General features: G+C 42.4%; 1 protein-coding gene across 2 annotated transcripts in view; it reads left to right on the top strand.

Annotated features, from left to right (window-relative positions):
- The window catches only part of N4bp2l2 (NEDD4 binding protein 2 like 2), a 75654-nt gene that overhangs the window by 37131 nt on the left and 13891 nt on the right, over positions 1 to 24632 (top strand). The window contains exon 7 of one of the 2 annotated variants that reach the window (XM_045154329.1): positions 21250 to 21316. The exons of the other annotated variant lie outside the window; for it this stretch is intronic. Within the exon in view, the coding sequence (XP_045010264.1) occupies positions 21250 to 21301 (52 nt within the window). The 3' untranslated portion in view covers positions 21302 to 21316. Of the gene's footprint in view, positions 1 to 21249; positions 21317 to 24632 lie in introns of those variants that run through there. 2 annotated transcript variants of the gene reach the window in all.

Here is a 24632-nt window from a genome sequence, read left to right as displayed (position 1 = left end):
TCTGCAGCTCCCATTCCAACCACTCTAGTCAGTGATAAGTCTCTGGATTTTCAATTCTGCCCCTCCAGCTAGGCTACTCACAGTCCTGGAAAAACTTCATCTGGTGCCAGCGCTGGAAGCTCTCCTTGGTAGCCATCTCATAGTCCAGGCATCTCCACTGGGTCTCCACTGCAGCCCACAGTTCATCTTCATGGCTCCATAGGATAGGTATACACAGGTAAACCAACAAGCCTGTTTCACACACTCCATGGCCATTTCCAAAATACAAAATTGTGCTGCAAATTCATTGAACTCCTCTTTCCTGCATTTGTTATACTCCATAATACCAGGTGAGCTGTCAGTCTGTTAATCCAGGGGGCAATAAAACAGACGTTGAAGAATGAAACACTCCTTCAGCACGCAGGCCCCTTCAAGAGTCTGCGTTCTTAGCCGGGCGTGGTGGCGCACGTCTTTAATCCCAGCACTCGGGAGGCAGAGGTAGGAGGATCGCCGTGAGTTCGAGGCCACCCTGAGACTACATAGTGAATTCCAGGTCAGCCTGAGCCAGAGTGAGACCCTGCCTCGAAAAACCAAAAAAAAAAAAAAAAAAAAGAGTCTGCATTCTTCCTGTTAGCTGATCCAGTCTCAATGGTTGTAATCTCTCATATAATTGCAGCTGAACAGGTAGCAGTTTCGGCCCAAAGATTTCATTTTCTCTGTGCCACATCCCTCTGCTCACACCAGTCCATTTCTACTGAATGCAACCCTGCACAAGTTTTCAGGACACGGGTATCACAGCAAGCCTTTTACACAAACTGTTGTGTTTCTAGCCTAGCCCAGGCAAAGCTCTTTCTTACCCTCATAAGCCAAATCCCACAGTCCATATTGTTCTTGCATTCAGGTCTTACAGCTCTGAGCAGAACAGTCCATCAAGCTGTACTTAGCACTGCAAGTCATCTCTTAAGCCAAGATTTCAAATCCGTCCACATTCCTCTTGCAAAGCAGTTCCAAAAGGCCAAAGGCCACACAGAGAAAATGAAACACAGTTTTGTATTTTGGAAAGCTACATTTTTTCCCTCCCAATTCTAGTATCATTTCTCATTTCTGTTTGAGACTTCATTGTAAGCACTTTTGACATCTCTATTTCTACATATGTTAGAAGCTTTCTCTACAGTTGATTTATTCCTAAATCCTCATCAGAATCACCTTCTTTGTCCACATTTTGATGGACAATATTTTCAGAGCAATCTAGGCTCTAAACACTACCTTGTTCTAAAGTAACTTCCACTTTGGGGGATTTGTTTCAGCAACATCCCACTTTCTAGTACCAAATTCTATTTTAGTTTGCTTGGACCCAGTCAGCCAGTTTTCTATTACTAGAATAAAATACCAAGACTGAGTAACTTATAAAACACTGAAGTTTATTGACTCACAGTTCTGGGGGCTAGGAAGTTCAGCACATGCATTACCACCTGCTTGACTCTTTATTTATTTTTTTGAGGTAGGGTCTCGCTCTAGCCCAGGCTGACCTGGAATTCACTATGTAGTCTCAGGGTGGCCTTGAACTCACTGCCTCCTGAGTGCTGGGATTAAAGGCGTGCTCTTTTTGGAGAAGAAGCTGTCTGGGGCATCACAGCTGAAGGGAAGGTAACACCTGCCTTCAAACAAGCTAAATATGTCAGGGGCCATGCTAGCTGGTGACTTAAGTCGAAGCTAATGTTTATTTGCTAATTCAAAAGTGCTAGGACCCTTATCATCCTGTAGAGCCTGCTCTAGAAATGTGACAGAGCCTTGATGACAGCACTTCTGTTTACAGATGTTGAGACTATGGTTGAGACCTACTGCTAAGAGAAAAGATTCCTTGGCAATACACTTGGCCATCCAAGAGCTCCGCTCGTAGTGTTTCCATGGCTGCTAACACACAGAGTATATCCTACAGCCCAAGGATCAAGGGGTGATTTCAGCTTTGAAGTCTTTCTATTGAAGAATTAATTACCTTCCATAAGGCTGTAGCTGCCTTGTGAGGCCTTTGAAGTATTTAGCAAAGGAAATGAAATGCTGGAAAGGATTCACTGTTATAGATCCCATTGAGAACTTCTGCGATTCACAGGGAGGTGAACAATGTATCAATATTAACAGGCGTTTAGAAGAAATTAGTTTCTATCTTCATGGGTAACTTTGGAATGGCACAAGGCTTCAGAGGAGGAGATAACTGCAGAGACCTAGAATTGTTTGTAAAGCTGGAGATATGACTCATTAGCTCCAATCATGAAAGCTTAACAGATGAGGTGCTTCCTGTGGGTGAGCAAGGAAAGGGGTGGTTTGAGATGGCTTCTGCTCCTGGCGAAAGTGCTGTGAATATTGGTGGTGACAATAAACGGCTTAATGTCTCATAAATGTAGGTGGTAAAACAGCAGGGGCCTTTGAGACGTCGACTTCAGTTTGTTGCTGTTAAACAGCGATGTGCATTACAGAAAAATCCTTCATGAGCAGAAGAAACGAACCAAAGTGTTACGGCACATTTGATGTGGTTGTGTGACATTGCCACAGAAATCCCAGCCATCAGCAGCCATTAATGTTAAAGCAGCCACCTTCAGAACAGAAATATAACTCAGTGGAGACCCAGGTGATCAGTGATCATGTTCACAGCAAAGAATTAAATCATGTACATTTTAATTTTTTTTTTTTTTGAGGTAGAGTTTCAGTATAGCTCAGGTTGACCCAGAATTCACTATGTAGCCTCAGGGTGGCCTCTAACTCATGGCGATGCTCCTACCTCTGCCTCCCAAGTGCTGGGATTAAAGGCGTGCACCACCACGCCCGGCTTATAAATATTTTTACATAGGTTATGGTCTTATACCTCCTCATCTCCGGTCCCCAATTCCCTGAGTGTCCTCAGTAGCCTCATTGGTGTTCAATGAGGGGCAGTTAGGGCCTCTCTTAGTTTTGGGCTGGGAGTTTTACCTAACAATTTCTGTCTGCTCTGTGGCTCTTACAGTCTTCCCACCCTCTCCCGCTACAGTCCTTGAGCCTTGGGTATGTTAGCAGCTTGTTTTTAGTGTTGAGTTCTCTGTAGCCTCTGTATTTTTGTTTTGTTGTGTTCACATCCTTTTGTTACTGTGTCTCTAGAGGTGGTTGTCAGGCACTGGGAGCAGTGCTTGTGTGTTGCATCCTCTGTGGTTTCTCCTGGACCCTGGTAAATGTGGTAGAGGTGAGTGAGTGCCTTCTTAATTTATAAGGTTTTTGGATGGACAAAGAAATAGAAGTTAGGGCTGGAGAGATGGCCTAGTGGCTAAGGTACATGCCTGCAAAGCCTAAGGACCTAAGTTCGATTCCCCAGGATCCACGTAAGCCAGATGCACATGGTAGCACATGCATCTGGAGTTCCTTTACAGTGGCTAGAGGCCCTGGCACACTCATTCTCTATCTCTTTCTTTCTCTCTCTCACTCTTGCTCTCGCTCTCAAATAAATGTAAATCTTAAAATTCTTTTTGAAAAAGAAAAGAAATATAAGTTAGAGTTTCAACCAAATTAGTTCCTGGTTTTGTCATGAAGTTCTGTGATTTGTATGGACAAATTTTTAAATTTATCAAAGGTAGATTCATTAGCATTGTCAGTAGTTAACCTGTGGAATAAAACAATTAGTGATGCACATACCTGTTTATTATGAATACTGGAAAATCATTCCCCTGTGTTATATAGATTGTTAAACCCATCAAAGTTGATGTTCCCATTTTTACTAACAAATTTGGTAAGGTTAATTTTACAAAATAGTCTGTTGAACAGCCCACACAAATCTGTTTTCTTTAAAAGAAAACAAAGAGGGTTTTTGTGTGTGTGGTGGTGGTGGTGTTTTTTTAAGGTAGGGTCTCATTCTAGCCCAGGCTGACCTGGAACTCACTCTCTAGTCCCAGGCTGGCACAGTGATTCCCTCTACCTCTGCCTCCTGAGTGCTGGGATTAAAGGCGTGTGCCACCACACCTGGCCCCTAGTTTTTGTTGTTTGAAAGTCAAGCCTGATGACCTTTTCCTACAGTCTCATGTTTCTCATAGATTCACAGCTCCCTTCCCGCACCTAAATACATAATGTTCTGTGTAATGCTCATGTAACAGTGTGATACCAGGCCACCTATAGGTATGGGAAATTGTTCCTTAATTGTGGTGTGGGCCCTTACTAAATGAGTCATTAAAGCCTGGAACATCAGTTTGAGTTGATGATGGCTTTCTATTTTTGTAATACAGCTAATGAAATGAAAGTTGTCACAAGATTCAGTGAATAAGGAAGTGAGCAAATGTTGGGGAGTAGGAAACGTTCATAATGTGTTAAGATAAACTGCATTTGCTTTTTTAAAATAATAGTATTCTAAAATTTAATGCCATCTTTCAGTGTTCTTATCTCATTCCTTAGAATATTTTATCCTACTCATAAGTAGAATAAATTATTATATTTAAAAATAATGTACAGAATCATAGTCTTATTTAGCCAGGAATGATGTGCATGTCTGTAATCCTGGCACAGCAGCAGAAGAATTATGTGTTTGAGGCCAATCTGGGGTTATGGGTTATATGGTGAGATCTTGTTCCAAAAAAAAATTTAAAAAATCCTGGGCTTAAGGTATTTGCTGGCAAAGTCAAAGGACCCAGATTTGATTCCCCAGTACTCATGTAAGCCAGATGCACAAGGTGGCACATGTGTCTGGAGTTTGTTCACAGTGTTTAGAGGTCCTGGCACTCTGATTCTCTCTCTCTCTCTTTGCCTCTATCTCTCAAATAAATAAGATATATTTAAAAAAATCTTACGCCTTTAATCCCAGCACTCAGGAGGCAGAGGTAGGAGGATTGCCAAAAGTTTGAGGCCACCCTGAGACTACATAGTGAATTCCAGGTCAGCCTGAGCTAGAGGGAGACCCTACCTCGGAAAACAAAACAAAAACAAACAAACAAAAAAAAAAAAACCAGCTGAGGGCTGGAAGGATGGTGAAGTGGTTAAGGCTTTTACCTGTAAAGCCAAAGGACCTAGGTACGGTTCCTCAGGACCCACCTTAGCCAGATGCACAAGGGGGTGCACGCATCTGAAGTTCATTTGCAGTGGCTGGAGACCCTGGCATGCCCATTCTCTCTCCCACCCTCCCTTCCTCCCTCTCTCTTTCTCTGTCAAATAAATAAAATATTGAAGAAAAAATATTATTTGTAGGCAAAATAAATAGCATTAAGAAAGGAAACCCAAAGCTGAATGTGGTGCTGCATGCCTTTAATCCCAGCACTTGGGAGGCAGAAGTAGGAGGATCACTGAGTTCGAGGCCACCCTAAGACTCCATAGTGAATTCCAGGTCAGAGATCCTACCTCAAAAAACCAAAAAGAAAAAAAAAAGAAAGAAAGAAAGAAAGAAAGAAAGAAAAAGGGAGGAAGGAAGAAAAGAAACCCAAACTGGGGGTAGCCTAACAGTTTTTAATTAGGTTGCTGTGGTATAGAACTTTCTAGAAATGTACATATTTGGGGTATATGTGGACCAAAGCTTTATGCATGCTGATGATACACTCTACCACTGAACTACATATCATGCCCCAAGAAATGTGTAGTTCATCATATAAATCTACCCTTTGTTAAAGCTAGGAAGATCTGCTAAAGGTACGAAGGCCATGGTGGGCTGAAGCTGTGGTGGGCATCTTATCTTAGCAACAGTGACCAAAAAGGATCCAAAGTAAAAGTCTCAGCACTAAAGGCTGGGGAAAGTTAAGCTTAGTCAAAAAATATAAGAAAGGTGAATGTAATGGGGAGGTAATATGATGGAGAATGGAATTTCAAATGGGAAAGTGTGGGAGTGGGGAGGGAGGGAATTTCCATGGGATATATTTTATAATCATGGAAAATGTTAATAAAAAATTTAAAAAAAAAAGGTGAAGAATAGCAAGAAAGGGGAACAGAAGGCTGAGTCAAGGAATTAGGAACCAAAGTGGAACCGAGACAAGTCAGATGAAGAGAATGGCATTAGCTCGTTGCCATGAATGGTGTGGGATTGAATGTTCCAGGTTTACTTTATTAGCTTTTAGCCATATGGGTTCTTGGTGAGAAAATTTTTTTTATTTTACTTATTTATTTGAGGGAGAGAGAAAGAGGCAGATAGAGAATAGGTGCATCAGGGCCTCCAGATTGTGCAAATGAACTCCAGACACATGGGTCTTGGGGAGTTGAACCTGGGTCCTTTGGCTTTGCAGGCAAGCATCTTAACCACTAAGCCATCTCTCCAACTCGATTGTTTTTTTTCTTCTATTTTAAACATGGTTCATGTAGCCCAGGCTGGCCTCAGAGTCATTATGTAGCTAAATTTGACCTTAAATTCCTGATCCTCCTGCCTCTACTTCCATAATGCTAAGATTCCAGGCACGTACCACTATGCACAGCTCAGAATGTCTTTCACTAAATGCAGTAGAAAAGTAAAAGGTGGAGCCATAGTTTCTGAGAATGTGAGACATTTTCCTGGTTGAAAATACATGACCCAGTAGTGAGAAGAGCAGAGTTGACTGTGTGCATGAGTGTCTAATGGTGGGGTTGTTTTCCTACTGTGTAGTTAATAGATGGGTAGTTAGTTATTGGTTACAATGGAAGGGCTCAGGGAAGGGTTTCCACAGGCATTCTTCCAGATATATGATAGATGTATAGCAGGGAGCACAACAGAGTCGCCCTTTCCTAGTCAGTGTGGAGATGCAGACCCTGCTATGGACAGGGCAGTGCACCCTGGGTCACATAAGTGCCATGGGTGGAGAATAGAGTAGTATAAGTGGGACAGAATGGACAAGACTGAAGGGAATGGGTGACACTTTGCTTGGAGTGGTCAGTAACAGCCTGACAACATCTGAGAAAAACTTGGAGAAGGTGAGAGAGAATGAATAAAAAGAAAGCAGTGAAGGACGAGCATTCTAGGCAGGATCCTGCAAGTGAAGGCCCTGATAAGAAAGATGAACTGTTAGGTGTGGTCAAGAAATAGCCAGGAGGCAGTTTGGTTGGAGCCAAGTGAGGTAAGGGCAAAGTAGAGAGGAGAGTCCAAGAGGAATGAGGAACTAGGTAATGTGAGGCCTGATAAATTCCTGAAGTAAGACAGGCCTTTACTGGGTTGTGTGTGAGATGAGGAACCACTGGGAGGTTGTTTTAAACATGAGATCTGGGGATCTGATCTCAGACCCTCATGCTTGTGCAGCAAACACTTTATCCACTGAGCCATCTCTCTACCCCTCTTAATGTTGGTGTTAGTTCTTTCAGATTTTCCTCTTCCTCCCTACTACCTATCGGTCTGGTGTTTCGTGTGTTTCAGTGGACCCCTGGCTACCTCTCTAGAGCAGAACTCCAAAAAATATTTTGTCTTTTAAAAACTAAACTTACTGTCAACTTCTCTATGTATCTTGTAGACTAGTAGCAAACTGGTCATGATCCAGAACTTGTATAGATGACACTATGAACAGCACTGTCTGATATGGAACATACTGATAGCAGCAATAGAAATACGGAAATGTCTATAGACATTTTCTCATTTGGGAGCCAACCCCCTCCCCTCCCCAATAAAAAAGAAGTCATGTTTGCTGAGCAGTTTGAGTGGCCTAAGACAGTACAGTATACCAAATACCTTAGGGTGGTTCTGACCCTGGGTGGGTATAGTTTATTTTAGCCTTTTTTTTTTTTTTTTTTTTTTTTTTGCTTTTTCGAGGCATGATCTCACTCTAGCCCAGGCTGGCTATGGAGTCTCAGGTTGGCCTTGAACTCACAGTGATCCTCCTACCTCTGCCTTCCTAGTGCTGGGATTAAAGGTATGCACCACCACACCCAGCTTTATTTTCATCATTGCTTGATTGAACAAGTTTGATTATTTGTCTTAGTTTTAGTGGTAACAGACATCACAAAGTATTTAGGATGAAACATCTCTAAGAGTAGAGTAGCCTCTGTTGGCTGGATTTCAAGATCATGTGAGTAAGAACCATTTTAGCATATAGGTTAGGAGAAACTAACCAGTGCAGCCTGGTTAGCCTATTTCTGCTATCCTAACACTCAAGCGGCTAAGGCAGGAGGATCTCAAGTTGAAGGCTTACCTGGGCTTACAGAGTTAGTCCAAAGGCCAGCCTGGGTAACTGAACAAAGCAATGTCTCAGAAAGCAAACAAGGCTATATCTTAGTAGTAAAGTACTTACCTAACATGTGTAAGGCCTCAGGTTCATTCCCCAGTACTGCCAAAATAATTTTTTTTTTGAAAGTAAGACAGTGTGGTTTGAATGTGAATGTATATCTCCCATTGACCTCAGGGATTTATGATTAAGGTTACTCTTCCTACCTATCGCCAGCATGTGTCACTGGGAGCAGATCTTATAGTCCAGCCCTAAGGTGTATTCAGGACTGTTTTTGTTTTTGGGTGGTGTTTTTTTTTTTTTTTTTTGTATTTTTTTTCCTGAGGTAGGATTTTGCTCTAGTCCAGGCTGACCTGGAATTGACTATGTAGTCTCAGGGTACCCTTGAACTCAAGGTGATCCTCCTGCCTCTGCCTCCCGAGTGCTGGGATTAAAGGCGTGCGCCACCACGCCTGGCTCTGAGCCAGTTTTCAGCTCTAGCTGTTTGTGGTTTTCTAGGTGTGTGTTTCTAGCTGGCTGCTGGTTTTTCTCTCTGCTGTGGATGTTAAGTGAGCCAGCTTCCTCTGCCATGATGGAGCTTCCCCTGGATTCTATAAGCATGAACTAAACCCTTTCCTCCCATAAGCTGCTTCTGGTTGGATGTTTGTCCTGGCAATGAAAAGTAACTGCAGTGTCAGCTCTCTGAATTGGCTCAACAGAAATGAATTGCCTGACTAGTCCTTTTACACACATAAGGCTGCCCTAAGCCTGATCGAACCTAGAGTTGGCTTCTTGGCTTTTCTTTTCTTTCCTTTTCTTTTTTTTGCGTATGTGTTTTTGTTCTTTTTTCTTCTACTCAGAAGCACCCCCAGTTGAGAAGATAACATTCTCTCGAATTTGTGTTCCACTCTGTCTTTTTGGAAGACCTGAACTTTACAGTGAAAACGAATACACCTGTTTGGCAAGATATTGGCTTGCCAAGTATGTTATTTAGTCAAGCCCCTGTTTTGCTTGGCTAAACCCAGACCTTGTTTGTCTCAAGAAGCAGGAGTCCACTTTAGTTGGCTGTGGTCTACACCCCACCCCTCCCTAACCTACCTATTGTACGTGAGCTGGTTTGTCAAGTTGTGGGCTAGAATAACAAGAAGGTGCTTTCAGGTCAGAGCCCATATTCTGAGAGTATCTGAGAGATTCAAAAGGTTTTTTTTTTTTTTTTTGAACTCTTGAGTGAGGAGTCATTCATTACAGAATGGCTCTTGAATATGCAATTGGAATGTGGTTGTACATCAGCTAATCCAACCCCTTGGCACAGTCAAGTATATGAGTTTCTCACTAGGGCAGTCACTGCATGTGTCAAAAGGAAGGTCAAAAAGAGCTAACTTGGGCTGGAGAGATGGCTTAGCAGTTAAGCGCCTGCCTGTGAAGCCTAAGGACCCCGGTTCGAGGCTCGGTTCCCCAGGTCCCACGTTAGCCAGATGCACAAGGGGGCACACGCGTCTGGAGTTCGTTTGCAGAGGCTGGAAGCCCTGGCGCGCCCATTCTCTCTCTCTCCCTCTATCTTTCTTTCTCTCTGTGTCTGTCGCTCTCAAATAAATAAATAAATTAAATTTAAAAAAAAAAGCTAACTTGGCTGCTTACCCAGAGCCAATACTAAGATAATGTAATAGTGGGTATGTTCAGCCTGTCTGCTGTGTTGAGAAGGAACCTGTGGGCTCTTTGGGGTGTCAGTAATTAACCTGTTAGTTAATGATTCAATAAAAGTCCTGAAGAAGGGCTAGGCGTCAGGCATCATTTTTATCCTAATTTGGGGGGGGGGGTTGGTGTTCGAGGTAGGGTATCACTCTAGCCCAGGCTGACCTGGAATTCACTGTGTAGTCTCCGGGTGGCCTTGAACTCATGGCAACTCTCCTGCCTCCGCCTCCCAAGTGCTGGGACTAAAGGCATGCACTACCACACCGAGCATATCCTAATTCTTGTTTGGAGTGGATAGCCTCAGAGAAGTGAGCCAAGAGTTACTGTTACTGGTGAATAGTGCTTCCCTCAAGTCTGCTACTGGCTAGAATCAATTGAAAGTTGGATTTTATTCTGTCTTTTCTGAGTACAACAGAACAGTTTTTTGACTTTGTACTTGTAATGTTGTTTAACAGTAGATGTGTCTGTTATGTCTGCCAGTTTTAGGGAAAAGTCTGAAAACTTGTACAGAAGACATGGGAGCAAAGAAACCTGGTTGAGGTTCTGGCCAGGGTAAGTGATAGGACTGAGCTCTTGGAGATCATAGCTGGGACAGGATGTGTTAGGTTAGAAGGTTAATTCAATGTCTTTGAAGATCTTGGAAAGCCAATTTTATTAACTGATGTCTAGGTTAGGAACTAGGAAAGTCTTAAAAGAGAATAAAGGAATACTTACAGGAGGAGAAAAGTACAAAATCATTGTTACAAATGGTACAAAGAATTTTTTTCAGCCACTGAATACTTGTGTATATTGGATCTACTTAAAGGTATAGGCTTCAAGTAAGTATTATTGAATATTGAAATGATAGTGGCACAGTAGTTGGTTAAAATGTAAAAGGAGGAGTTTGAGAGTTGGCTCAGTAAAGTTCATTTGCAGTGGCAGAAGACCCTGGTACACTCATTCATTCTCTTTCTCTTTCAAATAAATAAATATTTGTAAAAATATATAAGAAAATTAATATAAATTATGTCAAAAATGAGACTCCATTTGGAACTTTAAGGTGGGTCCTCAGGAAATAGACAAGACATTGGTAATTCTCTCTCTCTCTCTTTTTTTTTTTTTCCCCAAGGATGGTCTCACTAGCCCGGGCTGACCTGGAACTCACTGTGTAGTCTCAGGGTGGCCTTGAACTCACAGCAGTCCTCCTTACCTCTGCCTCCCAATTGCTAGGATTAAAGGTATACCACTATGCCCAACTTGACATTGGTAATTCTTTTTTTTTTTTTTTTGTCTTAAGAGAGTGAGATAGAATTGGTGCACCAGGGCTTCAGCCATTATAGTTTAGCTCCATATGCTTGCACCATCTAGTGCATATGTGTGACTCTGCGCTTGCATCACCTTCGTGCGTCTGGCTTACATGGGATCTGGAGAGAGATTGAGCATGGGTCCCTTAGGCTTTGTAGGCAAGCACCTTAACCACTAAAGCCATCTCTGCAGTCCTGACATTGGTAATTCTGGTGCAAGAACTAAAGTAGGAGGAATGTTATGGAGACTTCAAAGTGTAAAACGTGAGCAGGGTAAGTTTGAATATATTAGATAGAAGGTTGGTATGCTAGTGCTGAGTTGTATAGGACCGCTCATTTAAATCTCGTATTACAGATGAGGAAAGTGAAGTCCAAAGAGGTGAAATAACATTTCTACAACTGGTGGAAGGATGAAGGCTTTAGTGCCTCCAGGATGTCCATCTTTCTTATACAAAAAATCTTGCTACTGAGTATTAAGTAACAGCTGGTAATATTTAGTGTCAACTTGGCTACATAATGAATTCCAGGTCAGCCTGAGCTACAGGGAGACCCAACCTCAAAAAATAAACAAAAACAACAAAGCCTAAGAAAAACAAGCCATGAATGTACTATTTAGAAGCATAAACTTACACAATTGAAAGTCAACCTGCCTGGTCATGTAGCTCAGTAATAGAGCACATGCTTAGCATGTGCAAGGCCCTGGATACAATCTCCAGTGCCCAGACAGCAAAAGGAATAACCACCCCCACAATTCTACAAATGTAAGGTAATGACAAAGGACAAAGGAATGAAAAGAGGCAAAGAAGCCAAGCCTGGAAAAGAGCCAGAAAGCAAGTGTGGACCATCTCCTTGAAGAAAGAAAAGTCACGGTATGGAAAATGTCATGACATGACCACCACAGGTTCAACTGTTGAGTTTCTCTTGTGATGTACAGGAAACACAAAGCTGCTGGTAAGGTCCATCACCAAGGTTATAGTTTCTGGATTACAACGTCCCTTGCAGTACATGACTAGAGACTTCTTAAAAAAAAAAACTTTTAAAAAAAAATTTTGATCTTTTGAGTTAGGGTCTTGCTCTAGCCCAGGCTGACTTGGAACTTACTATGGAGTCTCAGGGTAGCCTTGAACTCACAGCAATCCTCCTACCTCTGCCTCCCAAGTACTGGGGTTAAAGGCATGTACCACCATGCCTGGATAAAAAAATAATTTTTACTGGATGTTTTTATTTTCCTCTGTTTTAGTTTTTCAAGGTAGAGTCTTGCTATAGTCCAGGCTGACCTGGAGTGCACTGTATAGTCTCAGGGTGGCCTTGAACTCACAGCAATCCTCCTGCTTCTGCCTCCTAAATGCTGGGATTAAAGGTGTGAGCCACCATGCCCATCTTAAAAAATAATTTATTGGGCTGGAGAAATGGCTTACTGGTTAAGGCAGTTATCTGCAAAGCTAAAGGACCCAGGTTCAATTCTCTAGGACCCACATAAGCTAGATTCACAAGGTGTCGTTTGCATCTGGAGTTCATTGCAGTGGCTAGAGGTCCTGGGTTGCCCATTTTCTCTCCTCCTGCTACCGTTTCACACTCTCAAAAATAAAATATTTTTAAAAATTATTTATTTGAGAGAAAAAGGGAGATATTGAGAATGGGTGTGCCAGGTCATCTAGCCACTGCAAATAAACTCCAACTGCATGCGCCACCTTGTGCATCTGTATTTACATGGGCACGGGTGAATCAAACCTAGGTTCTTTGGCTTTGATGGCGAGCACCTTAACCTCTAAGCCATCTCTCCGGTCCCTAAAGTCTTAAGTTTGTCAGTTGTGGTGCATGCCAGCAGGGAATTGCTGAAGAGGTGGAGGCAGCAGGGTCAAGAAGTAGTCATGAAGCCAAAGTGGCATCTGCAAGGGGCTTGGAATTCCCAAATCCTGGAGCACAGCGTAAGGCGATGCTATGAAGGAGGAGAACGGTGATCAGTATCCTGAGCAGCTTTCACACTGAGAGATACTCCATCCAAGCAGGTTTTGTAGGCTGCTCAGGTGTGATCACCAGGTACCCAGCTGTGGGTGATGAGAATCCCAAGAGCAGAGCGTGGGAAAGATCACACAGACCTACACAGGAGTTACACATACAGGTAATCCAAAATATAATACGGAAGGGGTGGAGCAAAACTAAAAGTCCCTTTGTAAGAAGTATTTTAGGGCTGGAGAGATGGCTCAGTGGTTAAGGTACTTTCCTACAAAGTCTAAGGACCCAGATTCGATTCCCCATTACCCATGTAAGCCAGATACATAAGGTGACACATGTGTCTGGAGTTCATTTGCGGTGGCTGGAGGTCCTGGCATGCCCATTTCTCATTTCTCTCTCTCTCTCTCTCTCTCTCTCTCCCCTCTCTCAAATAAGTGAAAAAAAAAAACAAACTTCTAGTAATTTGAAATTATTAACAGTGCCTTTTGTAGTGGAGCCTGAACCCAGGTCCTTAAGCACACTAAATAAGTACTCTACCACTGAGCTACATCCCACCACTTTTCATTTGATAACTTCCATAATTATAGACAATAACCCAGGGTACTTTTTTTTTGTTTTTTTTTTTTGAGACCGGGTCTTGCTAGGTAATCCACACTCATTTCAAATTCAGCCCTTCTGCTTCAGGCTCCCAAGAAGCTGGGATTTAGACATGTGCCACCATGCCTAGCTAACAGTGCCTTTTATAGTCTGAAATAAGGTATGTGAGAGCTGTACATGAATGAACTCATAGTGGCAGCACCGTTCCACCTCTGAGACCGAGTGCTTGCAGGATATATTAAGCATTCCAAACACCCAGCTTTTAAAACTATCATTTTCCGGCCAGGCGTGGTGGCACACGCCTTTAATCCCAGCACTTGGGAGACAGAGGTAGAAGGATCACTGTGAGTTCGAGGCCACCCTGAGACTACATAGTGAATTCCAGGTCAGCCTGGGACAGAGTGAGACCCTATCTCAGGGAAAAAACAAAAAATCATTTTCCTACATAGCAAATATCTGTTTTTGAAATCCAGAGTCAGTCTTAAAGTGAAAATTCATCCATGTGAGTTGCTTTATTTATATTCCTGAAAAGGATATTAAGACCCTTTCATGTCACAAATTTCATGGTGAATCCCATTAGTAACAGGCACTTATCCTAACTTCCAAATTCTCAGTATGTTTGATAAGTGTCACATCTGTTGTTTTAATAAACTTAGCAACTAGCTGGGGCTATAACTCAATGATGAAATGCTCACCTAGAATGTACAATGGCTAAATTCAATCCAATTGTTGAGGAAAAGAAAATAGCCCAGGCTTGTAATCCCAGCACTTAAGAACTGGAAGTAGGAAGACCAGGGGTTTGAGGTCATCCTCAGCCACATAACAAGTTCAAGGCCAGCTTGGACCACATGAAACTCTGTCTCAAGAAACAAATGCTAGGTGTGGTGACACTAGCTGTTAATCCAGGTACTAGGGAGGCAGAGCTAGAGGATTGCCATGAGTTCAGAAGCCACCCAGAGACCACACAGTGAATTCCAAGCCAGCCTGGACTAGAGTGAGACCCTCTCTTGAAAAAATAACTTGGTCATAGAATAGACAGCAAGTATAGTCAGCGGAAACAGGTAGTATTCTTGGGTGCTTTTAATAGCTGTGCGTAGCATTTTCTGCCTCCTGTGCGTTGTCCATTAAGCTGTGATCACTGCTGTGCGGTGAGGCTCCTGTTAGATTACTTTCAGGACGGGGAAGCTTCTTTCTGTTGTCTTCCAAGCAGTTCCATGTTGTCTTTTGAGCTCTTCTATTTGCATTTTGCAGTGTTTTCCTATCTTCAGATACTTTTAAGTTGCTACATCTAATTTTTTGTTCTTCTCTGTGAAAGTGGCCCAACTTGCACTGCTACCACATGCTATAGTGAAAAAACTTAGGATGTGGAAACCATTAAGCTAAACTCATTGCATTTTTGTACCAAAAAAAAAAAAAAAAAAAAAAAGCAAACTGCCTCAAAAAGAGGGAACTGAAAGGGAAGGAAATCTACTTCAGCAAGCCAGAAAGTGCTTAGAGATTTTTGTTATGTTCCCAAGTTGTTTTTATTTAAGTGACTACAAAGTGAGCTGTTCCTGTGTTTGCGCTGTGGGGAAAAAAGAAACAACCACCAGCACCCGAACCTAAACACCTGATTAACGGGTACACGTGTTCATGTATGTGTGTTTTACCCCCAAGGGACCCATGCCAAACTGCTAACCTTACCTCCGAGTAGAATGTGAGGGAAACAAGGAGTGACAAGGACGTAGATGGCTGAGGGGATGGCTCAGTGTTGAAAAGTGCTGGCCTGCAAACGAACTCCAGGTGCATGTGCCACTGTGTGCATCTGGCGTTACGTGGGTCCTGGGGAACTGAACTGGGTCATTAAGCTTCCCAGGGAAGCACCTTAACCATTGGGCCATCCCTCCAGGCCTGGAAGTTATTACCTAAATACTAGAAGGTATTCTTATCTGCAGAAATTGCCCCTTTCATATTTGGTCTCCACTCAGAATAGTGGGAGCAAGGTGAATCTGATGATAATGATAACGTAATTTCACTGTAACTCATCTTGAGCATGATGAATAAGGGTGCCAGGTACTGACAGTGTTTAAGAATGCAAACTTTATTGCTAGACTTCTAACGCCTACCTGCTTGGTACAATTATTTGAATTTGCATTGTTACTATGGAGATTGAGTAGGATAATAATACACTTAATGCATGCATATGAGTACAGTGAACAATGGTGGTGGTTGATAACTAGGATAGTCTTCTGACATCCAAAATAATATCAGCAACAACAGGAAGTATTTTGCTTTTCTTCCCCAGTCAACTCTCAGACCACCCCCTCCACACCCTCAGGTCTAGACTGTTGCTTTCTCTTTTCGTGAGCCACTGTCTTTGGAGTAAATGCCTCAGACTTGTGATCGATCATTCATTGGTCTCAGCTAAAGTGACGAGAGAAAGTGTTTTGCTTTAAGTGGGGTAGACAGTGACAATGCCCTCTAATTGTAAAACTAAGCATAACGTTTCTGCCTAATTATGTGGGCCATAAGTACATAAAAGCAACAGCTTCCACTGCTCATTTAGTGGTGAAATTAGAATTCACTCATTAGCACCTGTTCCTTTAGAAACACTCTGCCCTAAGTATGCAGGGGCTGGAGGCAGCTGGGAGGAAAGTAGGCAAAGAAGTGGAGAAGTCAGGAAGCTCATGGTGTGTTAGAAGGTACTGAGTGTAAAAGAGAACACTGATGTGGAAGGAGGAGGAAGAGACGCAGCATCTGGCCCAGGGTACAGGTCTGTGCACAGAGGGGAGAAGAGGGAATATAAGTGGCTGTAATTTCAGACAAGAAGAGCAACATGGGTCTTACCTGAAAAGGTGACATTTGAGCACTTTATTTGTATTAATTTTAGTTTAAACAGTTCTTGAGAAACGTAAGAGTCAAACATATTTTTTGCTATTTATATTAATGTGCAATATAGGTATTTGCAATGCAATATTGTCTTTTCTTTCTAGTCCTAGTTTTGTTACAGTCTTTGGCCATAAAACAACAGATTTTTTTTTTTTTTTGGTGCCTTTCCTCATTCATTTAGGTGATTATGTGGTTTTTGCCCTTTATTTCATTAATATGGCATATTACATCAATTGGATTTTGCATGTTAGAGTTATCTACTTGCTCATGGGGTATAGTCCTTTTCTTCATGTTGGATTTTTTTTTAATATTATTTATTTATTTATTTGAGAGTGACAGACAGAGAGAAAGACAGATAGAGGGAGAGAGAGAGAATGGGCGCGCCAGGGCTTCCAGCCTCTGCAAACGAACTCCAGACGCGTGCGCCCCCTTGTGCATCTGGCTAACGTGGGACCTGGGGAACCGAGCCTCGAACCGGGGTCCTTAGGCTTCACAGGCAAGCGCTTAACCGCTAAGCCATCTCTCCAGCCCCATGTTGGATTTTTTAAAGGCTTTTTTTTTTAAGGTTTGTGCATCCAAATTCCATAGGAAATGTTATACATATTTCTATATTGCTCTGTAGGTTTCTTGTTTGTGATATTTTTGGCTGTGTATTAGTGGCCTCATAAGATGGATTGGAAAGTGTTTCTTCTAAGTTTTGAGTTTGTGAAAAATGAATGTTACTTCATCTTTAAATGTTTTATAGAATGCACCAGGAAAGTTACTGGGCTTGAGCTTTTCTTTGTGTGAAGTTCTGAATACCCTTAAGATCAGGTTAGGCTGGGACCTAGGTCCTTGGGCTTTGCAGGCAAGCGCCTTAACCATTAAGCCATCTCTTCAGCCCCAAGTCTCAGCCTTTATATTTTTATTGATTCATTTTATATAGCCTAGAATATCAAAATGTCATTTTAGTCTGTAAAATAATCAATGATATATTTTACAGTTTTAAAAAAATCATATTTACTTTGAAACCAGTTTGTATTTTACACTCCCTGGCACATCTCGAATCCTGTGAGCCACTCTTCAAGTGCTGATGGCCACGTATCAGTGGCATCTGCATTGGACAGACCAGCTCTAGCCCTGCAGGAACTGTTTCACTTCCTAAAAGGCAGTTCGAGCATCAAGGAATGTCTGCCAGGCTGACCTAGTTCCAGCACAGCACTGGGAGAAAGGCTCAGCCAGCCTCTTGCAGGTGGGACCTTTCTGGGCTCTGTTTCCTCATCCACAGGGTGAACGCAACCAGCATCAGGCTGCCCAGAAGCACAGGGCTCCAGGCCGGTGCACCTCTGTTACCACTGGAGAAGCCTACCAGGACTTCATTGTTGTTATTGACAATTTTCAGAATATACTTTGACCAGAATCCCCTCCCATTACCTTCTCTTATCCCCTTTTTACTGGATCTTTTCTTCTTTACAACTAACCCCTCTTGTTTTGACCTTTTTCCCCTCCTCCATCATCCATGATGGAGGTCTTGACAAGGTAACATCAGCTGCTATGATGTCACAAATGCAGTGGTCACTTCTGCTCATGTTTCAAAGAACTCCTCCCTGTTCTCTGGCTCTTACATTCTTTCCACACCTTCTTCAATGTTACCTGAGCCTTGGAGGACATTTAGAGATGTCTTATTTAGTGCTAAGCACTTAGAAGTCACTTATTCTCAGAACGTTAATGAGTTTTGTATCTTCCTAGTGGTCACTGTCATCTGTACAAAGAAGCTTCTTTGGGCTACAGAGATGGTTTAGCGGGTAAGGCACTTGCCTGTGAAGCCTAAGGACCCAGGTTCAGTTCCCTAGTGCCCACGTAAGCCAGAAGCACAAGGTGACACATGTGTCTGGAGTTTGTTTGCAGTGGCTGGCGGCCCTGGCATGCCTGTTTTCTCTCTTTCTCTCTCTCTCTCTCAAGTAAATAAATAAAATATTTTGTAATAAAGAAGCTTCTTTGAACAAAGGTAAGAGCAGCTCTAAACTGTGGGCATAAACATACATATTTATAGGGCAGTTTGATGGGCACAATATATCTGTTTAGCCAAACAACAGTAGTAGTTTCTTCCTAGGGCTTATGACCCTCCCAGCCTTAAGCTTTTGATTAGGTTTCCAGTCCCAAGCATGAACTCCCTCCCATAAAGTTATCTCAAATCCAATCAGATTTGGGTTGCATAGCAGTCACTGCCACTCTGGCTCCAGTAAGCACATCCTGCCTGGCGGGCGGGGTGTGTAGTTTGCAGGGCCTTTCAGAGGTTTTCAGGCACCTTTGTTTCAGTGCTGCCAACATAACCTCCCATGGGGACGGGCAAGACTCGCTCTTGAGGTTTCCTGTGAGTGTGCAGAAACAGAACCGAAACTACCCTTCCTGCTTACCAGCAGCTTTAGAGAGGAAGAGAAAAGCCAGCGCAGGGAAAGGGACGCGGGTGCTGTGCTTTTTATGAGAGCGAGCGAGAGACAGCAAAGAGAATTGGCACACCAGGACCTCTGAGAGCCGCTGCAGTTGAACTCCAGACACCACCTTGTGCATCTGGCTTACATGGGTTTTGGGGAATCGAACTTAGGTCCTTAGTGCCTTACTTGCTAAGCCATCTCTCCAACCTGGGTGTTGAACTTTTTTTTTTTGCTTTTTCGAGGTAGGGTCTCACTCTAGCCCAGGCTGACCTGGAATTCATGATGGTGTCTCAGGGTGGCCTCGAACTCACAGCGATCCTCCTACCTCTGCCTCCCAAGTGCTGGGATTAAAGGCGTGCGCCACCACGCCCAGCAATGGTGTTGAACTTTTAACCATGAACCTGTAATGCCTAATGAGTAAGAAGCAGGGAACAGAAGTCTTCCTGGTATATTAACTGTTCTTTTTCTGAATTACTGACATTGCATCTCTATCTGTTTTTGAACTGTATTTTTTTCTTTCTTTTTTTTAACTTATTTATTTGCAAGCAGTGTGAGCTACAGAAGAGATGCAGAGAAAATGGATGCACTAGAGCCTCCAGCTGCTGCAAACAAAGTCCACATGCATGCGCCACTGAAAGCCGGTCATGAGGGTGCATGTGTGTCAACTTAGGGGGCCAAGACAGGAGGATCAGGAGTACAGAGTCATCTTCGGCTTACATAGCAAGTCTAAGGACAGCAGGGGGTGACACAAGACTCTGTTTCATCCCTACTCCCATATATATTACCAAAATGAGTTGGAAAATACACACTTTCTCTTTTTATATATTCAGTGTTATATGTATAGTGTTTATTGCACATTTAAAGGATAAATAATGTGTAGATGTCTGGGGGTTGGGGAGGCTGTGAGATGTACTTTCTTTGTTGTTTTTTTATTTTTTTGTTGTTTATTTTGATTTATTTATTTGAGAGAGAGAGAGAAGGAGGCAGAGAGAGAGAGAGAGAATGGGCGTGCCAGGGCTTCCAGCCACTGCAAACGAACTCCAGACACATGCGCCCCTTGTGCATTTGGCTAATATGGGCCCTGGGGAAATCGAGCCTCGAACCGGGGTCCTTAGGCTTCACAAGAAAGCGCTTAACCACTAAGCCATCTCTCCAGGCCTCTTTGTTGTTTTTTTAAGGTAGGTTTTCACTGTAGCTCAGACCAACCTGGAGCCCTAGTCCTATGCTCGCCTCATAGTCATCCTCCTACCTCTGCCTCCCCAGTGTTGGGATTACAGGTGTGCACCACTGTGCCTGACAAGATGTTTTTTTAAAAAATACTTATTTATTTATTTATTTATTTATTTAAGAGGGGGCAGATAGAGAATGGACATGCCAGGGCCTCTAACCATTGCAAATGAACTCCAGATACATATACCACCTTGTACATCTTGCTTACATGGGTACTGGAGAATCAAACCTAGATCCTTAGGCTTCACAGGCAAGTCCCTTAACTACTAAGCCATCTCTCTAGCCCAGTATGTACTTTTTTTTATTTTTTAATTTAATTTATTTTTAAATTTTTATTAGCATTTTCCATGATTGTAAAAGAAATCCTATGGTAATTCCCTCTGTACTTTTAAAAACATTTTATTTTATTTTATTGATTTGCAAGGAGAGAGAGAGAGGGAAAAAGAAAAAAAGAATATGGGCATGCTAGGACCTCTAGCCAGTGCAAATGAACTCTAGATGCATTTGCCACTTTGTGTATCTGGCTGTACATGGGTAGGGGAATTGATCCCTGGTTGTCAGGCTTTTTAGGCAAGCACTGTAACTGCTGAGCCATCTCTCCAGCCTGTGATGTACTTTTTACTATTGAGTAGCAGTCAAAAAAGTAAAGTTTCCACTTTAGGTTCTATACCTAGCAGTAATGTTTTTGGATTTTATGATGGGAACATATTTGGTTTCCTTAGGTATACTCACTGTTTTTAAGTGATAGTGTCTTTTCTACCCCTCCTAGCTCTGAATAAGAATTTCAGTTACTTTACTGGTTTGCTAATAGTTGGTACTGAGTGATTTAAAATTTTTGATCTGGAAGAAATTTTATATTATCATGATTATAGTTTTCACAAGGTTTATTACTAATGAGATTGAATTTATGTATTTTCGACTATTATATTTCCTTTTTAAAACACATAACTTTTTATAATTTTTTTTTTTTTTGCTTGTTTTTCTACTTATGTGGTGGTTTCTACCAAATGACCCCTGTAGACTCCTATGTCTTGAATATTTGGTTCCAGGTGGTGGAAAGTTTGGAGGTGGAGCCTGTTGGAGGAGGTGTGTTGCTGGGGGCAGGCTTTGGGGTGTTATAGCTGTTTTCCCCCTTGTCAGAGCTCAGCTCGCTCTCTTGCTGCTTTCTGCAAGCTGCTGTGGCAAGAAGTGATGTCCAGCCTCCACCCTACCATCCTTCCCCGCCATGCTGAAACTTCCCAAGACTGTAAGCCACATCAAACCCTTTCCTCCCGTCAGCTGCTTCCGGTTGGGTGTTTTGTCCTGGCAACGAGAAGGTAACAGCTACAATTGAGCTATTTGTCTTTCTTTCTGATTATAGTGCACACGTACTATATCCGTTCAGTCTTTGTCACTTGGGGGATTTATTTAACATGTATGTGTGTGTGTGTGTGTGTGTGTGTGTGTGTGTGTGTGTGTGTTGTGAATATATATGTGTACAGATACATGCACTCCATGTTTGCAAGTGTGGAAGCCGGGGGGAATGTAGGGTAGGGTGTCTCCCTCTATATCTCATCTGTGAGTGTCCTTCCAAACCCAGACCTGCAGAGTTTTTCTTATTTGTTTGTTTGCTTGCTTGTTTGCAAGATCCAGTGAGCTCTGATCTTCGCTCCCTACAAGACAGGAGTTAAAGCCATGTGGCAATGCCCTGCTGTTTGTGTGAGTGCTGGGAAATTGAATTCAGGATGAATTAGACCACTTTGGGTCCTCCTGCTTTCATGGCAAGCACTGTTAACCACTGAGCCATCTTTCAGCCCCTCAGACATTTTTCAATAAAACTATACATGTGTGTATTTATTTATTTATTTTTGTTTTTCCGAGATAGGGTCTCACTCTTGCTCAGGCTAACGTGGAATTTACAATATAGTCTCAGGGTGGCCTCGAACTCATGGCAATCCTCCCACCTCTGCCTCCTGAGTGCTGGGATTAAATACATGCACCATCATGCCCAGCTTTATTATTTTCTTTTTAAAGGATTAGGCATGTTTAAAAAATTTATTTCTAGGTACTGTATATGTTATTTTTTTGAAGCAGGGTCTTACTCTAGCCCAGGATGACCTGGAATACACTCTAACTCCGCAGGCTAGCTCGGACTCCTCCTACTGCCTTCTTCATGCAGGAGTAAAGGTGTGCGCCACCACACCTGCCCTACATACGCTTTTCAAATCATCACAAATAATGTGCTTAGACACATTTTTAAAAATATATTTTTTCCTCTACTTCTTTCCTACTGTCCCTGTTTTCTTTCTTTCTGTTTTTTGTTTGTTTCTTTGTTTGTTTGTTTTTTTTTTGGTTTTTCGAGGTAGGGTCTCACTCTGGTTCAGGCTGACCAGGAATTAACTCTGTCCTCTCAGGGTGGCCTTGAACTCATGGCGATCCTCCTACCTCTGCCTCCGAGTGCTGGGATTAAAGGCGTGCGCCACTACGCCCAGCCAAGCCTGTTTTCTTTCTTCAACCTCTTTTCCTTCATTCTCTCTTTGTAGCCCAGGATGACCTAACTCTAACTTAGACAGGGCCTGAACCCGAGATCCTCCTGCCTGTAGCCTTCTGACTGCTGGATTCTATGCTGTGCCACCATACCCAGTTAAAGTATGTTTTGAACTGGACAATATTGACATATGCAGCTGACTTGTTTTCTATATGCCTTATATTTTTCATTTCTCATTTCTCCTTTTACTTCCCTCTTTTGTGATAATTTCCAGTGCCTCATTTTGAGTCCTTTCTATTATATATTTAAAAATTATTTTCAGCTTGGTATGGTGGCCCATGCCTTTAATTCCAACATTTGGAAGGCCAGGACAAGAAGGGCTACACAGTGAGAACCTATTCTTAAAAAACAAACAAAAAAATTTTTTTTGTAGTTGGTTTGGGATTACAAGTAACATCTTAATTTATGACAATCTAGTAAGAACTAATGCTAACTTAGCTTTATTTATATAGAAGAACTTTGTTTTTATTGTTGTTTTGGTATTGTTTTGTTTTTGTTTTTGTTTTTCTTTTGGTTGATTGGTTTTTCAAGGTGAAGTCTCACTGTAGCTCATGCTGACCTGGAATTCACTATGTAGTCTCAGGGTGGCCTTGAACTCATGGAGAGCCTCCTACCTCTGCCTCCCCAAGTGCTGGGATTAAAGGCGTGCGTCACAACATTGTGCTTATATCTGGATAGCTTTTTTACCCCACATTTTTGTTGTCATGGGTTAACTTTTATATACTGGATGCCCAGCAGTACAGATGTGTAACTGTTGGTTTATGTGGTTGTCAAAGCAATGCTAACTTTATTTATAAGTCATCTGCAGTTTTATTTCTTCTGGGTTTTGTTGCATTGTTAGTTTTGTTTTGTTGAGACAAGGTCTCACTCTGTAGCTCAGACTGGCCTCAGACTTGAACTCCTGATCCTCTGCCTGCGCTTGCTGAGTGCTTAGATCATAGGTATGTGCTGCTGTGTAGATTTGTTGTCCAGTGTTCTTTCATTTTGAGCTCTCCATATTTTTGCACGGTCAGTCTACTAGTTGTGGACTCTGATTTAGGTTATCTGGGTTTTCATTTCTCCTCCATCTTTTTTAAATTATTTTTATTTATTTATTTGACAGAAAAAGAGGGGGAGAGAGAGAGAATGGGCGCTCTAGGGCCTCCAGCCACAGCAAATGAACTCCAGATGTGTGCGCCCCCTTGTGCATCTAGCTAACATGGGTCCTGGGGAATGGAGCCTTGAACCAGGGTCCTTTGGCTTTACAGGTGTTGCATTCAGGTTCGCATTGCTGGTAGAAATCACCAAACCAAGAGCAGCTTCTGGGAAAAAGAGGTTTATTTTGGCTTTCAGGCTCGAGGGGGAAGCTCCAAAATGGCAGGGGAAAACGATGGCATGAGCAGAGGGTGGACATCACCCCCTGGCCAACATAAGGTGGACAATAGCAACAGGAGAGTATGCCAAACACTGGCATGGGGAAACTGGCTATAACACCCATAAGCCCACCCCCAACAATAACACTCCCTCCAGGAGGCATTAATTCCCAAGTCTCCATCAGCTGGGAACCTAGCATTCAGAACACCTAAGTTTTTGGGGGACACCTGGATCAAACCACCACATTCTGCCCCTGGCCCCCATAAACTGATATCCATACATGATATAAAATACAATGCATTCAGTCTGACTTTAAAAGTCCCCATAGTTTTTAATCAATTCCAATGATGTTCAAATATCCCCATAGTCCAAGATCTTTTTAACTAAGCCTTAATACCAAAAAATAACCTCAAAAAAACCATAATGGTACAGAATAAACATTCACACTGCAAAAGATGGTGCTAGGCATAGCAAAGAAATATTCTACCAATACAAGATTTAAAACAACCACAACAAACATCAAACTCTGTAACTCCAAGTCCAACAACTCTAGCCAGTCACAAATCTCCAAGTCTAATAATTCTAACTAGCAAGAAGTCTCAAGTATTCCAATTCTACCCCTCCAGCTAGGCTACACACAGTC

This window comes from Jaculus jaculus, chromosome 7 (assembly GCF_020740685.1).
Source record: "Jaculus jaculus isolate mJacJac1 chromosome 7, mJacJac1.mat.Y.cur, whole genome shotgun sequence".
In the NCBI taxonomy this organism is placed as follows: domain Eukaryota; kingdom Metazoa; phylum Chordata; class Mammalia; order Rodentia; family Dipodidae; genus Jaculus; species Jaculus jaculus.
Note: the sequence above shows the minus strand (reverse complement) of the source record. Positions and strands in the feature narration are given on the sequence as shown.